General features: G+C 33.9%; 1 protein-coding gene across 1 annotated transcript; it reads left to right on the top strand.

The window, feature by feature from the left end:
* Positions 1-764: 764 nt before the first annotated feature.
* LOC138698118 (glucose dehydrogenase [FAD, quinone]-like) lies at positions 765-15552 on the top strand. The gene is made up of 4 exons (XM_069823850.1): positions 765-915; positions 4409-4610; positions 10650-10912; positions 14026-15552. Exons 2-4 carry the CDS (start codon positions 4429-4431, stop codon positions 15360-15362), a joined length of 1782 nt encoding a protein of 593 aa, XP_069679951.1. The 5' UTR covers positions 765-915; positions 4409-4428; the 3' UTR covers positions 15363-15552.
* The last annotated feature ends 315 nt before the right edge of the window (positions 15553-15867 follow it).

Below are 15867 nucleotides of genomic sequence, written 5' to 3' on the forward strand. Positions count from 1 at the left end.
TAGGCCTTCCAACTAACATTCTATATGCATTTCTAGATTCACCCATACGTGCTACTTGCCCTGCCCATCTCAGACGTCTGGATTTAATGTTCCTAATTATGTTAGGTGAAGAATATAATGCGTGCAGTTCTGTGTTGTGTAGCTTTCTTCATTCTCCTGTAACTTCATCCCTCTTAGCCCCAAATATTTTCCTAATCACTTTATTCTTGAAAACCCTTATTCTTTGTTTCTCTCTCAAAGTGACTGTCCAAGTTTCATAACCATACATAAAAACCGGTAGTATATCTTTTTTATAAATTCTTTCAGATTTTCGAAAGCAACGGTTTTACACATTATTCTTAATTAATCTAATTTATTATCAAAATTTAAATGTTATCATAATTTTAATTTAGCCTATGTCCGAAATAGTTTATCATTAATTACTGTACCTCACCGTACTTCTTTCAATAAAAAAAAGCCATTGTTTAGGTTTTATGTTTGGAATTATCAGATTGCATGCAGCAAATACTTTTTGCAATTCATATGTAGCTTTTTGTAGTCAAACCTCGAAGTTGCTTAGGATTACATGATCGTTCGCGAACAGCAGTGTTCTTAACTGGAAGAACGTGAACGTAATAAAACTAAGGAAATGGATTCATTATTCGTCTTCCGCACGCATATTCATGTGAGGTCGGGTAATCACACGCATAACTCATCAATATTCCGGTCGCCTGACACCCGCGAACTTGAGTTGTGGTTGTTTTATTTAGTGGGTTTTTTCGAGGAAGGAGCGCACTTCCTTCATGAGAATACCCGACCTGTCTTTCTTTCGCCCCGATAACACCGCTACTCCACTATTTAAGCCACGGCGTCTGGTCGCAGAATCACAGTTGTGCACGAACTGACGTGGAAGCTGCACATCGCAGCATTTTCAAGGTAATCTTCTCATTCTTTATATAGAGTAAGTCGGTTCCGTAACTCAGGCAACATTCCAAGTTGAGGCAGAGTTATTGTAGTGGAAAAGCGGTTGTTAGTTTCATAACTCGGAATTTATGTTTTAAATTCCGATCATTATGTGTGTATGTGTATGTGTCTGATATGTACAGTTTGCTTACTTAAGTAATCAACTATTTTTGAGAAAATTTCTTAATTTTGTAACCCTGTGATATTTAAATTTCTTCAATGTATCGAAATTATTTATAATTTCCACTATCATAGCTATACGAGTAACTCAATCAGCAGATTATGTTGTTTAGTCAACTGTCCGAAGATAGGTTAGAATCTCATGTCACACCAATAAAGCATAACTCATCAGGCAGCTAAGCCAGGATATAATGGGGTATGGTGATTAGTTCCTTTCCTTCTCCATTGCATACATCGCTGACTAGTAATATATTTCGCTTCTCAGATTTAAGATATATAATTATAAATAATTTATTGTGCTTCCTCTGACACAGTTTGTCAAGTGAGATGGACTAAGAGTAATAATAATAATAATAATAATAATAATAATAATAATAATAATAATATATGTACATGTCAGTCACAACCTCAATCAGAGGTTCAGTAGGGTTTAAGACCTCAAATTTTGAGAGATATGAGCCTGAAAATGGACTTTAACTAGTTCCAATACGCAGGAGAAATAACTTCATACAATTGTAAAACCAAAAATGTTTCTTCTCTGTCCAATCACCGTGAAATACTGAAATGTCAATTTGTTTTTTCGTTGGCATGAATGTGAAGAACGTGAGACAATCTTTTTAAAGAATGGGGTGCAATTATTTCAGCAATTGTCAAGTTGATTATAAATCTAGTGTTAAAAGTAAATACTTTACTATAATGTAGTAAGTGTAATAATATTACAGCTTGTTTTTCGTATGTGCCAGGAAAATAGTAATAGCCAATTTAACTAATTTTTTGCCTCGATGTGGACATGTGGTGGAACTGTATGACAGGTGATTATTATCCTGACCTTCACCTAAGACAATACTGAGCGCTATACTAATAACGAGAAAATAATGTCCAAGATGAGATTTGAACCTGCGATAATAACTTGTACGCAATGATAATAACGCTACACACTTTAGCTGATGTATAAATAATATCCCGTGTTCAATACCCGACGATTTCATATTGGAACTTACAGTGGACAGGTTTCTCTTGATACATCTATTTCTTCTGTCACTTTCGACCACAACCTGATCATGAAGTTAAGGATCAGAATGAAACATCTTATAATTAATTCAGAATTTCTATATTATTTTTATAGGTCTACTATACGAGATTTGTTTTGTTAGTCTAACTCATATATTCTAAGAAACATTCTTTGAATTATTTCCTTTCATTAGATATGATCTTTCTTCTCATTATGAGAAAAGTACGAAAATCTGTCCTCATTTTCTTATTCTTATCTGATATCCAAAAACTTGTATATTTTCCTAAATTATATCACTGTACCGAACTTTGCCTACATTTTTATACTAACTTTACTTTTAGAAGTTTTTCCACTTGTCAGCACTTACTTTTTATCGAATACTTCCAAGTTTTCCTATCTTCCCATAGATCTTCAGTCAATCTCTTTTTCTAATAATCCGGGCTACTCTCCTCCTCCAGGTGACTCTACGTATTCCACAGACTAGTTTTCGTGAAGACCAGTTGAACAACTCTTTCGATCATCTCGCCTCCTATAGAAAAAATTGAGTTACATTGAAAGAGTTCTATAAAATAGTGTAACTGTTTCTTCTATGCATTTCTTGTAAGTTGTAGTGTTATCCAACTTGTGATAGTTACAACTAACGGGATGTTAATAAAACGTTAATTCAGATTATTTAATTAAATTAAATTTGTGTTATTCACAACAATTGAAATGTGCAGTTCTAACATTACATGAGACTCAGCAATGTGTACTTTAAACCGCCTAGTGTTTGAAATTTGGACGTTTTCAATTTTTTATTCTAAGTTGTCTTATATGAAGATTCAATGTCATGCTGACCAAACATCAAGTTCATTCTGCAAGTATTCAGTTCCTTTGCCCCAGATAAAAATTTCCTCAGATACTGTTCTGTATATTTAATATCGTACAATTTTTACGCCTGTTGCTATAGAATATTTTATTCAGTGAAAATATTTGCTTTTATGGCACAACACACTAAAAGGCACGAAAAAATTATAGCCATTAAGTTTATGTGAACATTGCAACAATTATAACTCTTGTTTCGTTAATTATTACTATAATACAAAGTTTGCAGTTTTTTAATATATCCAAATTTACAATTTTTATTCAGTTTTATTTCTAATGGAAGAAAAGTGTGCATAAATGTAGGCCTATCTATTTTTACCAAATGTAAATTTCTTTACTCAAATTAATACTTGTGGAGAAGTTATCCAAGACATAATTTTCATAAAACAGCGCATATGTTACAAAATGAAGTACTGTACTCGTAAATATTATAACAAATAGCACAAAAATCCGGTCTCTTAAACATAACGTCCATAGTTTTTCAAGAGTATCTTTCTCCGCACTACAAACTGATGTACTTCAATCATTAGGTGAATGTTTTCATTATTAATATATTTTATTAAAATAACAATTACAATAAATCCTTGATTTCACGGACTATTGGAGCCAAAGGGATGTCCGTCAAATCACGAATTTTTTTAACAATTTTTTAATATTAACTTTATAATTTGGACATATTAATGTTACATGTTAAATGTAGGTCTACATACTATTTTTTGATAATAATAACATATCAATCATCACAACATACAGGACTAGTATACGTTTTCACCTCTTAACATACAACATGCTTCGACTGGCGACCAATCATAATGATAAATGCATGGCGTGAAATCACATAACAGCGTCACACAGGACTACATTTTATCTCACTATATATGGCGTGCTTCAACTGGCGACCAAAAATAATAATGAAATAAAATTTGAAAATTTAATAACATAATGTTCGCGAAAAAAAAGTCCGTTACATCGAGAGTTTACTGTATAAAATAATAATTAAACAGTCATTACAGAACTCATTTCTCGATGATCTAGTGGACCCGAAGTTCACGGGCTCAAAACTAGCCTAAAGCAATGGATTATTAAGGAACATAAAACATGACTTTCTTCGGAAAGAAAGTGAAACCAAACAGCCACGTCGTTGATATGAGAGTAATAAAGAAAATTTCCTGCAGTTCCTTCTAATTTTATAAAGTTATTTGATTTACTAAAATATATCTTTAGTAGATACATGGGACTACTGAACAATGTCACTTCACAATGCAGTGGCCATTGACAGATGATAACAGAAATTATAAATATGAATTTTGACGGCAACAAACCAAAGGCCGCACACTTAAGGGACTTAAAAAGAAAACCCTGATGTTTTAAGCAAACGTAAATTAATACCCATCCGTCTTTCTTTTCTAGGAATTCATAAATAGGACAAGATGGCTCCTCCAATGACATGTACGAGTGTAAGGACACTGACTACTTTTTTCACTTTGCTGACTACTGCGATAAACAGGCAGAGTCCGGCGGATCTTCAATCACCAACAACTCTCCAAGATGGAAGTCAATACGACTTCATCATCGTGGGCGCGGGAGCAGCTGGTTGTATTCTTGCAAACAGGTGAGCGAAAGCAGTCTTTCTTCATCAGCACAAAATAAATTTCATTTAAACAAGGATATCGTAAATTAACAAGGAATTTCTGTAGTAGACCTAAAATTGTCTCATATAAAGTACAATATAGTTATAATATATTTTGAAATAAAGTATCGATTTTAAGATATTTAAGATATTAGAAAAGATAAGTGGATTCTTGTTCAGAGATATATCTAAATTAAACACTTCCATGGCTCCTAACTGTAAGTACCAAATATAATCCATGATATGCTATAAAGTTTCTACAGTGCCCTCACTGCTGGTGTGCTGACAAAGGAACAATGAATACAGAAATGAACATAAGGTATTGCTATCGCGACTTGTATGTCGTTATCGTCACTCGTTCACTTTCAACATACTTTGTTAATCACGGAATTAAGAGAACATTTGGCTGGAGCCATTGATTTCATTTATATCCGTGAAATCATGACGACCCAGCACGTAGATAATTTTTTGGTCAATGTTAATAACACCAAGCTAGGGATATTCTCATCTACAGCGGTCCACTGTGATAAAGATTCGCTGAGTATCCATGATGACTACAAGCAATTCCATATGTTTCCACACATCGGCGACCGGTTATCGAAGAAATGCTTTTCTTTTGGTTTGTTATTTAACGACGTTGTATAAACTATTAGGTTATTTAGTGGCGATGGAATTGATGATAGCGGGTTGGTAATTGGCGAGATGAGGCCGAGGATATGCCACGAATTACCTGACTATAATATAAAACTTTACAAATCTTAAAATATTTTTAATGTATTAAAATTGTGTTAAAATGGTAATATACCGTAACTTAGGTAACCGATCGGCACCGTTTTGGATTTGATATTACGCCTTCGTAAGATTTTGGTAAAACTACTGTATAAATTCGTCTTGTTTTGTGTTTTGGTGTGTGCTGTCGTCTCTGGTGGAAATAAGATATTTTGGTAGTGGTGGGAATACTTTTGCATTGTATAAAATTATGTGGAATAATGTATGCATATTGAAGAGTAGTCGGGTATTGAGTACGCACAAATATTTCCATCACTACCAAATAACCCACAAATATCCTCATCACTACCAAAACATCCTGCACCCTCCATAGACGACAGAAAACACCAAAGCAAGGGACAAGACGAGCTGATGGAGTAGTTCACCAACCGCTGTGGAAGACGTAATACCAACGCCGAAACGGAGCCGACTGGTTATAAGGTGTATTACATTTTTAAATACAATTTTAACACTTTTTTAAATTTTTATATTTTAACAACAAGTTTTACTAAATGAACCTCAAAAAGAATCAATTATTTAATCGCCTTACATTTCGAGACAATATGGGAAAAGTTTCTACTAGGTAATCAGCCTAAGCGGGAATCGAATCAACGTCCGAGGAAGAAATCCTGACGAATAAAATATAATTTTATTATTATAATTGAGATATTTGACAAAATTATATCCATACGTTTATTGGGAGAACTGGAGAACTCCTAAAAAAACTCCACTTGAGGTCTTGTCAACCACAAGTATCACTGTGGACATTTTCATATCCGATGCTCTTAAGCAGAGATGTCAAAGCGCCTGTATTGCGTGCTCAGACTACAAGCAATACAAATTCGACAAGGTAAAATTTTTAGCAAGATAAAGTACAATCATCGCTCTTAAGGAAATTAATATTGTGCCGCCTCTTGAGAGCACGCAGTGCAGGCGCTTTGACATCCCTACTCTAGACAATGCAGCTACATCAGTGACCAGCCGGAACCATACCATTTAAGAAGAAGAAATGCCATGGAATCACGATCGAGGTTCCACTAACTTCGCAAATCGCTTTTTTGTCTGTTTGGAACAACATATTACGAACATGGTTTTCACACCATTGTACTTTTCCACAGCTTTTTTATGTAGAGAACTGCTCAGCTATTTTTCTCCAACTCTGGGGAGAAGAATTCATTGACCATGTGCTTTATATAAATTTAAAAATTTAGAAGTGAAGATCGCAATATCGTTCCAAAATTACAGTACTCGAAAAAATTTTTAGTTAAACATTTTCTATTTTGGTATTTTACTCGTTCTCCTGATCGCAGCCAACATCACAACCTTTTGGAAAGAAATCTAATACAAGTTTTTATTTGTATACAGTTGATAATAATTTTCGCGTGACTAGAGGAATTCTTCATGAAAATTACAGAAATCTTGTACCCCAAAGCGAAGAAGTTCTTAAAGTCATCGACCTCACTGCTTGCTCATTACATGATGTTTTCACACACAATAAAACAGACACGGTGCACGCGATTAAGTTTTATGGAACTACCGTCCTTTTTGAATCTCGGAACTAAGAAAAGTGATGTCTTGCATAATGCTTCGGTCGCTTTAGGCACCAGAAGAGACCTGGTTTTCAATTTTATAGTCTGAGTGGATCTCAGAACCTTTTCAAGTTTGTGTCAAGATTAAACATTTCGTCTCTATGTGGACTTGAATCTGGACTCTTCCAATTTGTAGATCAACGTTCTAAAGCCATGTAAACTGAGCACCATAAATATTGCAGTAAAACGATCTTTCAAAGCGCGTTTAAACATTACATGGAATGCAATCGAAAACATAACTACAAGCCACTGTTTAAAGTGCAATAAATAATACTTCAACACACGAAGATAAAATATCAGAGCTTTCAATTAACATTGCATAGTTTTGTCGTTGTCGTGTTCAAAATTTTCTTAGCACCTTAATAACCTTGAAATTCGTACAAGATAATTTGTCCATTCGTACTGTTCAAAATCCGTCTTCCGCGGTGAAGACCCACGTTCAAATCCCGGAGAATCTGAGCAGAATATTCAGTGGACAAAGACTGTAATGGGAAGAGTCTGTTGGAACATTATAGCTTGAGTTACATGGGGATAGTTTACAGGAGTCAAATGCTTGAAGCCTCTAAACTTGTCGCCATATTTGTGATCACACGGAGACACTAAACTTGATAACATGTTCCACACATAAAAAACGCGGGCTGAATGTTGTACGCTTACAGGTACTCTGTTTTAAGTTTTTTTAACCTTTTTGCGAACCACTTCTACAGTAATGTTTTGGACACCTTGTTGCTTAAGTTTCGTAACAAGTTTATGAAAAAATTGTCTCTTGTTTAATTTTTATTATTATTATTATTATTATTATTATTATTATTATTATTATTATTATTATTATTATTATTATTGAAGTTTTCTCATGCTGTATATTCCACGGAAGTTCGTACATATCACGCACTTCTAAAAACAGGGTTTAAATACTTATCTTTATTTATTTATTATGACTTACAGAAAGTGGGTACACAGGATAGGTGACCATCAAAGTACCTTCTTAACATTAATTTAATTTATAATTATTGATAATGATTCACATGGACAGCAGTTATAAAATAGGTACTAATATATACAACTCAATAGCAATAGAAATAAAATAAATGAAAACATGAAAAAAATGTTACTTATTATGATTAAAAAATCAGTAATTTAATAAATCGAAAATGGTAATAAACTGCAGAGCCAAAATAAAATGTTTTGATATTTTCCTGGATCTAGAGATATTAAATACCAAATTTTTTCTATATATTTGGAGGGATACGAAATGGAATTAGTTTGAGTACTTCAACGGAATCAGTATTATTTTTGTTCATATTTTTCTGCGAAATATCATCGAGTAAGTCGCTCTTGTGTCATTGAGCGTATGGAAACCAAGAATTCATCTCAATAATCTAGTTAGGAACTGGAATGGACAAGGTATTTTAAATATCTTATAATATAGGAACCTAAAGAATTTATTCTGTATCAAGTCGATAGAATGAACGTTGTTTTTGCAACGAGGATTCCAAATAATTACAGTAGCATATTCCACTTGCTTCTAACCAGGTGTAGGCCTCACGTAAAAACAGATGGTTGCTCGAATAAATTCGAATTACAAATCCAAGCAGAATTAGTCATTGTTAAAATGTGAGGAGTGAAAGTTAAATTAATCTCAAATTCAGTACCTAAATTAATTAGCTATTAATTTAAAGAAACCATACACGCACATTATCTACAATATCTGCTTGCAAGTTGCTACAAGTTAGCATTCACACCAGGAAAGTGGGGGAGTCAAGTTGATCACGTGACGGTAAAGTGGACACAAAAGTTGACGAGTCGGCAACTCAAATTCTGCTTCACCGCCAAGTCACAACTTGACTGTCTCGATCATATCATACAGGGAAATTCGAAGGAAAGTTGAGTTGCTTCAAGCACTTTACTCCTGTAAACTATCCTCCTGTGAATTGGCCTTATACGCAGTGTCATAATTCTGTCAAATTTCTTTCATTGACTACATGTAGTCACACCATGAAAAAATATCTTCTCTTGCAAGCCAAGATACCAACAATTCCTAATATCTGACCAACGTTTTGAACTCAAGACAGATTAATACAAATGAAAACTTGTTTATTTGTAATATAAAACTTTTATTGTTCGCTACGAACTACACCGAATTAGTAAAACGCTGAATTGTTTATTTCTTCTTCATATGTTAATCACTGCTTTACGTTACAAATTGATTTAAATTCTGTATTTTCATTCATTATACTGTGTAACAGGTTTGGTGCTTAGACTCAAAGGTAATTAGACATCATTTACTGTAGAATAGTTTAATACGATTACACTGAATCAAGGGAATATTGCGAGGACGAATTTTAAAAATCCATTAAATGCGTCTTTGCAAGACATCTTAATATTGTGGGTAACTATGTAAGCTCTAACTTTTGGCCACTTTTCTCACTCCACTGTACTTAGAAAATTTATCAAGGGAAAAGCCTAAAGATGATGTAAGCTATTAGGTAACATCGGGGATGTCATGCGTGGGGATATTGTATCTCTGACAAGGAGTCTAGAGACTTTCCGCTTACAGGATCCCATATATGCTTAAAAGAGATTCTACGTCACTGTTACACCTTACTAAATAGGAGTACTCTAATTGGAACTGAGGCTTTCACTAATAAGTTTGCCTTCCAATGGTCGCGACTCCTTCAATATGTTAATAAAATACTTTACTGTTATGTTCTCAACACAGATATTTATGCTAAATTTTCTAATGCATGAATGCTACAGTAATGTAATCGAAATTTTTGTTCATAAAATATTTTATGAGATGTTAATAGGGTGAGTTCTGTGCTGTATTAGATTTTAAGACCACAGTCGAAATTATCCCACTCTACAAAATTTACATGTCAGTGTAATGCTAATATTTTCTAAAGGATATTATGATTAAATTAATATTTATACTAACTAGTCCAAGTTGAGAGAAATCAGTGATGAATTACTCAGAATAGGTTCGGGTTGGATTTCTTGCAAAATAGGTAATTATTATAGTCGATTAAATAACGATGTTATATCAAATACTAAACTATTTAGAGCCGACGGAATTTGTAATAGAGAGATGGTACTTGGTAAGATGATTCTCCATGTGATTACCTGATATTCGTCTTAAGGTTGGAAAAACCTCGAAAAAAATCCAACCAGTTAATTAACTGAAGCAGTAATTGAATGAACAGCCAAACGCACCTACGGCTGAGCCACGCTGGTGACTTTATAACGCAGGCAAAAAAATATTTAAGTACTTCATAATATTTCAAGATAGGAACTATTTTCGCCTTTAAGTAACAAAACAAAGTTCAGACGAAAAAGTATTTATTATATTCAATTGGATCGCCACAAATTGCCAAGTTCACGTACCTGAATCAGTCGCGAAATCATGTTGTTTTTTTACTTGAATATGGCATATTCATGCATCGAAATGTTAACAAATTCAAAAAACTTTTATTTTTCATCCGAATTTTTAAAAAGTCAAATTAAAATCTTAATTAATTAAGAAATATGATGTTTATTGCGAAATTAAATTAATAAAAGAATCATTGATATGTTTTCCAGAATTAAAATTGTACAGTTACATTTATGATTCAAAACGTTTCCACATCAACTTGTAATGATCCAGAACATACGTGTCTTCCTTATACAGACTAACAGAAAGGAGGGACTGGTCAGTTCTCCTGATAGAGGCAGGAGGTGAAGAGCCGACGGAAGCCGATGTGCCAGCATACATACCGTACACTTGGAATACAAGAATGGACTGGGGCTACAGGACACAACCACAGAGTACTGCCTGCGGAGGGGGACCCTGCAATTGGACAAGGGGGAAAGTACTGGGAGGATCCACTGTACTACATGCTTTGATCTACAACAGAGGAAACAGGCTGGACTACGATGAGTGGGAGAAAATAGGTATTATTGCTTGCATTAATTTCACTATATGAGTATACCTAATTGAGACTATTTCTTACGTCAAAAGCAGAAGTAAATAAGTCCAAAAACTCAATTTTGAGATATGGTGATATGAATGTTTCACTTTGCTGGTAGCTTTATGACTTAATTGCTTTCAGTATCGAAATATATATGCTATCATCTTTGCAATTCGGGAGTACCAACACCAAAACAAGCATAAAGTGCGATAATAGCCTACAAATCAAATGAAAATCCAAGTTTTGGTACTTACTTCCTATTGCCTTCAGACGCAAGATTTTGTTCTATGGACCGATGTGAAAATTGTGTAGAAATACTTTCTCGTAGTAGTAGCAGTAGTATAGTAGTATTTCATTTAACGACACTTTCAACTGCAGAGGTTACTCAGTGTCGATATTCAACGTGGGCACGAAGTCGCTGACGAATCTTGCCTTTTAGCCCTTTAATAGGGATAGGGTTCTTTTACGTTCCGCAATTCTACGTCACGGACTTTCCACATCCATTTATTATCTACTGTAATTTTGTTAGTCAACATTGAAGAATAGAATGTCACCTCTCTGTAGGATTATAAAATTTCTATGTTAAAATTTATATTTAATCCATTCATATTTATTACCTCCTGGCTAATACACTGGCGGACAAAAAATTTGGGACACTTGAATTTTATTTTTTAAATGTATTTAATAGATCACCAATATGTATTAAATAGTGATTAATAAGATTATAATCGTACTATACAAAAAAAAAAGAAAATAAACATGATATCATAACACCAACAATAATGCTCATCTGCATAAGCAAAATGATGTTCAAATCTAGATTGTGATGTTATTGTTGGTGGTATGAAGTCATAATCATTTTCGTTTTCAGTCTATATTACGTTCATAATCTATAATTAAATTAATCACCATTTAAACCATATTGGTAAATATTAAATACGAAGTAAAATTCAAGTGTCCCAAAATTATATGTCCGCCAGTATATTTCAGTTAGTACTTTTATTTCCTTAACTCTTCATCATATGAACATGGTGAAATATGGTATTCCAAAGCGTTTAATTCAACATTTTCATGGAAGTAAACGTTTCCAAAGTCCGTAACATCTCGTTTTAACATGTCAAGTGTGTATGTTCTTCCGTCTGCGATTTCTCCACAACAATTGGAAGGTCTTTCTTCAAAATCATTATCTGCAAGTCAATGAATTCACAAGAGGCCATAAAAATACATAAATTCAAACGAAATGATTTATCCTTATATGAAAGTATAACATTAAGAGCTGGTTCACTTAAAATCGACTAAAATTGTATTACTATCTTTTTTTAGAAAATACTATGTAATGAGTTATTCATTGGATGATTCCAAAAACGTTTCTGCTTAGAAATTATTTACATAATTACGCCTCATATAGTAAAATGTAAGGACTTCAAGATATTTATATGACTGACTTTGCAAAATTAAAGTATCCCGTGCAGTCAAGAAAATAAAGTAACATTTGGGGAAAAGGAACTGGCCACCCTACCCCATTATCTCCTGGCCTACTTGCCTGATGAGTGATGTCTAGTGATGTCACTTATGAGATTCCAACCTTTATTCGGATAGTTAACTAAGCAACAACAACAAACTTCATTTGTCAATAAAAGAATAGACCCAATTATTTACTACAAAATCATACATCTAATTCAAGTTTTATGAGACAAAATTTGTGTGGCTTATAAATTAACGTAGACCTAATCTTAAACTTAAAAAAATAGAGAACACTGAATAATTATTTACTACAATTTACCTACTCGTTACTAATGCAATTTAGAGGAAACGGGAAGTGAAAATGACCAAAAAGTCCATTCTTTGTTTTCGGCCTCAAAAATTAAAGATTTCTTGTATTTTAAAAAATATAATATATATATATATATATGTATTATTACGATTATTTAAGGCCTAAAATTATCTTTTTAATAAGTCGCCTATAAATTTAAATGCCAGATAAGAAATATCAAAATTTTTTTTCTATACTTAACATTTTTTGAAACGTGTGTTCCGTTTCAGAAACGATTAAAGCTACAATTTCAAATATTTTGAAAACATTTCATAAGTATTCCTGTAGGTCTATATCTATCAGTTATTACTTATGCGATAACATTCGGAATAAAAATTCGCTCTCCATGAGAGATTTTCTTTCATATTATTATTGATTGTTTGGAAACTAACACATAATCCAAGAATTCATTGAAATACATTTTTATTCCATATAGCAATTTCAATGCTAATTTTTATCAATAGCGAAATAAAATTCAAAGAGTTTGAAATAGAATTATGCAGAATGTGCGGAAATGCCGCTCATAATAGTATGCAGAATAGAGGAAGTAACGTCAATTAATTTATGTGTAGGAATCAACACTACACGACGAAGATATGTGATTACAATGTATTAGTTAAACTGAGTGAATTATCGAAACATCCATTCTCAGTACTTGGAGAGAAATTTAAACCGAATCTAGGTTAAAATTTTGATAATATGCAGAAATGCGATGTGCACTATTTTATTTTTCTTTTCCGAAATTACGAGTTAGGTTAAATTGCTAATTTGATTTTATTTGACTTGATCGCTTCCACAGGGCCTTATAGCCCTACTTCTTTAAGACATTTTCCGAACGTTCTACATGTGATTTACATTTCTGCATAATTATTCCTATACGTCCACTTACTCTGTAGGATTGAAAATTGAAGTCAAGTGCCTTATTTTTAGTATTACAAAAATTGCATTTTTTTCTATCGTAATGCAGAAAACTTAAGTTTATGTTCTTCTTTGGGTGCAAAGTGAATTATTAATTTTATGCATGCCTCTTCTATGATATTTCTTTATATTAAATTACCTATGAAGGAAATCCCATTAATAAAATAAAAGGGAATTGGATTGTTACGGAACAAAAATGGTACAATCAGAATATATGCGCAAGTCTAAAACTTCCGATTTTTGCACGATCTCTAGGTTACATTATTCTGTTTTACAAGAGATATGCAGGAATTTCAGGTTGTCTCCTATATTATGGTGGTATCACAATTAGTAGGCTATATATTTATTTTCATTTGTTTTGACAGGTAACATCGGCTGGGGATACAAGCATGTTCTACCATACTTCAAAAAGTCCGAAAACAATATGGATCGGGAATTCGCAGAAAATAAAAAGTATCACAGCACCGGAGGTTATCAAAGCATCGGAAGATTCCCATACAAGGATGCCAACGTGGATGCGCTGCTACAGGGCTTCAACGAAATAGGTTACAGAAACGTGGACATTAATGCCGATAAGATGACAGGAGTAATGCTCATGCAGACAGTACATCGCAATGGAGAACGACAAAGCTCGAATAAGGCATTCTTGGAACCGATTCGCGCCAACAGACCCAATCTGAAAGTGGTCACCAATGTCAGAGTAACCAAAATTCTCATCGATCCGCAGACCAAAAAGACTTTTGGAGTTGAATATGCATCGGAGTTCCAGAGGAACTACAGGGGAAAAGCTTTCGCTAGGAAGGAAGTGATCGTTAGTGGTGGCACCATTAATTCACCGCAACTGCTTATGCTTTCTGGAATTGGCCCACAAGAAATTTTGAGACCTTTAGGAATCCCTGTCATACAGAACTTGAAAGTAGGATCTAATCTTCAAGATCATGTAAGCACTACAACACTTCGATATATTTTGGACTACAGAACGTCAACTGAGGTTACAGATCAAGAAATGATTAGAAATCTGGAGTTATACAATCAAACCAGAAGGAGTGGTCCATTGACAGCTACTGGACCTAGTCAAGTAACAGCATTTACAAACTCCAGATATGGAAACAGACATATTGATTACCCTGATATCCAGTATCTCTTCCGATCAGCGAATTCGCCAACATGCTCTACCAACGTATTGAAACCTGTGTGTTACTACAGTTCTTTCGCTCCAACACCTGTTGTAGCTAGGCCTAAAAGCAGAGGTTACATTACAATCAACACGACAGATCCATTCTCTCCACCTCTTATCTATGCAAACTATTTCAGCGACCGTCGCGACATGGATGTTCTCGTAGATTCGTTGAACGAAATCACGAAACTTGCCAACACAAACTGCTTCAAAAATCTGGGAATCAGGTTGGACACGACGCCTGTTCCTGGGTGTGAGAGATTCCGATTTGCGACTGACGAATATTGGCAATGCGCTGTAACGCGCGACACTGCTACTTACTTCCACTACGCCGGGACGTGCAAGATGGGTCCTCTGCAAGATCGCGACGCCGTAGTAGATACACAACTTAAGGTTCGAGGAATAAACGGTCTGCGCGTTATCGACGCTTCCGTTATGCCAACTGTTGTGACTGGTACTATATTAGCACCTGTTATGATGATTGCAGAAAAAGGTGCTGATCTCATTAAGAATGACTGGAAGTAAAATATTACAATTTGTTGGAATATATCTGTATGAATTGAATGTATGCTGAAGTTTATATTTATCAATGGATATGTGTATAAATCATTATTTTAATATGAATGGATTGAATGTATGCTGAAGTTTATATTATCAATGGGTATGTGTATAAATCATTATTTTAATATGAATTAAAGACTTTTACATTTCATTACCTTGTCGTTAAAATTATATAGGTTCTATTAATCATTTTCATGAAAATGAAGATAAAACAATTCCTTTCAGAAATTGCAAGATTGGATGTACCGTATATAATATACATGAATATTTTCGCGCCTTCGAATAATCAGTACACCACACTACTCCATACTCCTAGATCCTTGGCTATTGTCAAAGATTTAACATACACATTTCACTAGTACTAGCAAAACCAATTATTCCTTATCGTTTATATAATTACACAAATTTCTTTCGAATCCTGGGAAGTTCGGTTTCTACCAGTGAAAAGCTCTGCGACCACTCGTTTACT

This window comes from Periplaneta americana, chromosome 4, assembly GCF_040183065.1.
Source record: "Periplaneta americana isolate PAMFEO1 chromosome 4, P.americana_PAMFEO1_priV1, whole genome shotgun sequence".
NCBI classification, from domain to species: domain Eukaryota; kingdom Metazoa; phylum Arthropoda; class Insecta; order Blattodea; family Blattidae; genus Periplaneta; species Periplaneta americana.

What these genes read in the sequence shown, in the direction of transcription:
- LOC138698118 (XM_069823850.1), top strand. Translation starts at nt 4,429, where the DNA reads ATGGCTCCTCCAATGACATGTACGAGTGTAAGGACACTGACTACTTTT. An exon ending in GGTTGTATTCTTGCAAACAG is followed by an intron (nt 4,611 to 10,649) that starts GTGAGCGAAAGC and finishes TTCCTTATACAG; the next exon opens with ACTAACAGAAAGGAGGGACT. An exon ending in CGATGAGTGGGAGAAAATAG is followed by an intron (nt 10,913 to 14,025) that starts GTATTATTGCTT and finishes TTGTTTTGACAG; the next exon opens with GTAACATCGGCTGGGGATAC.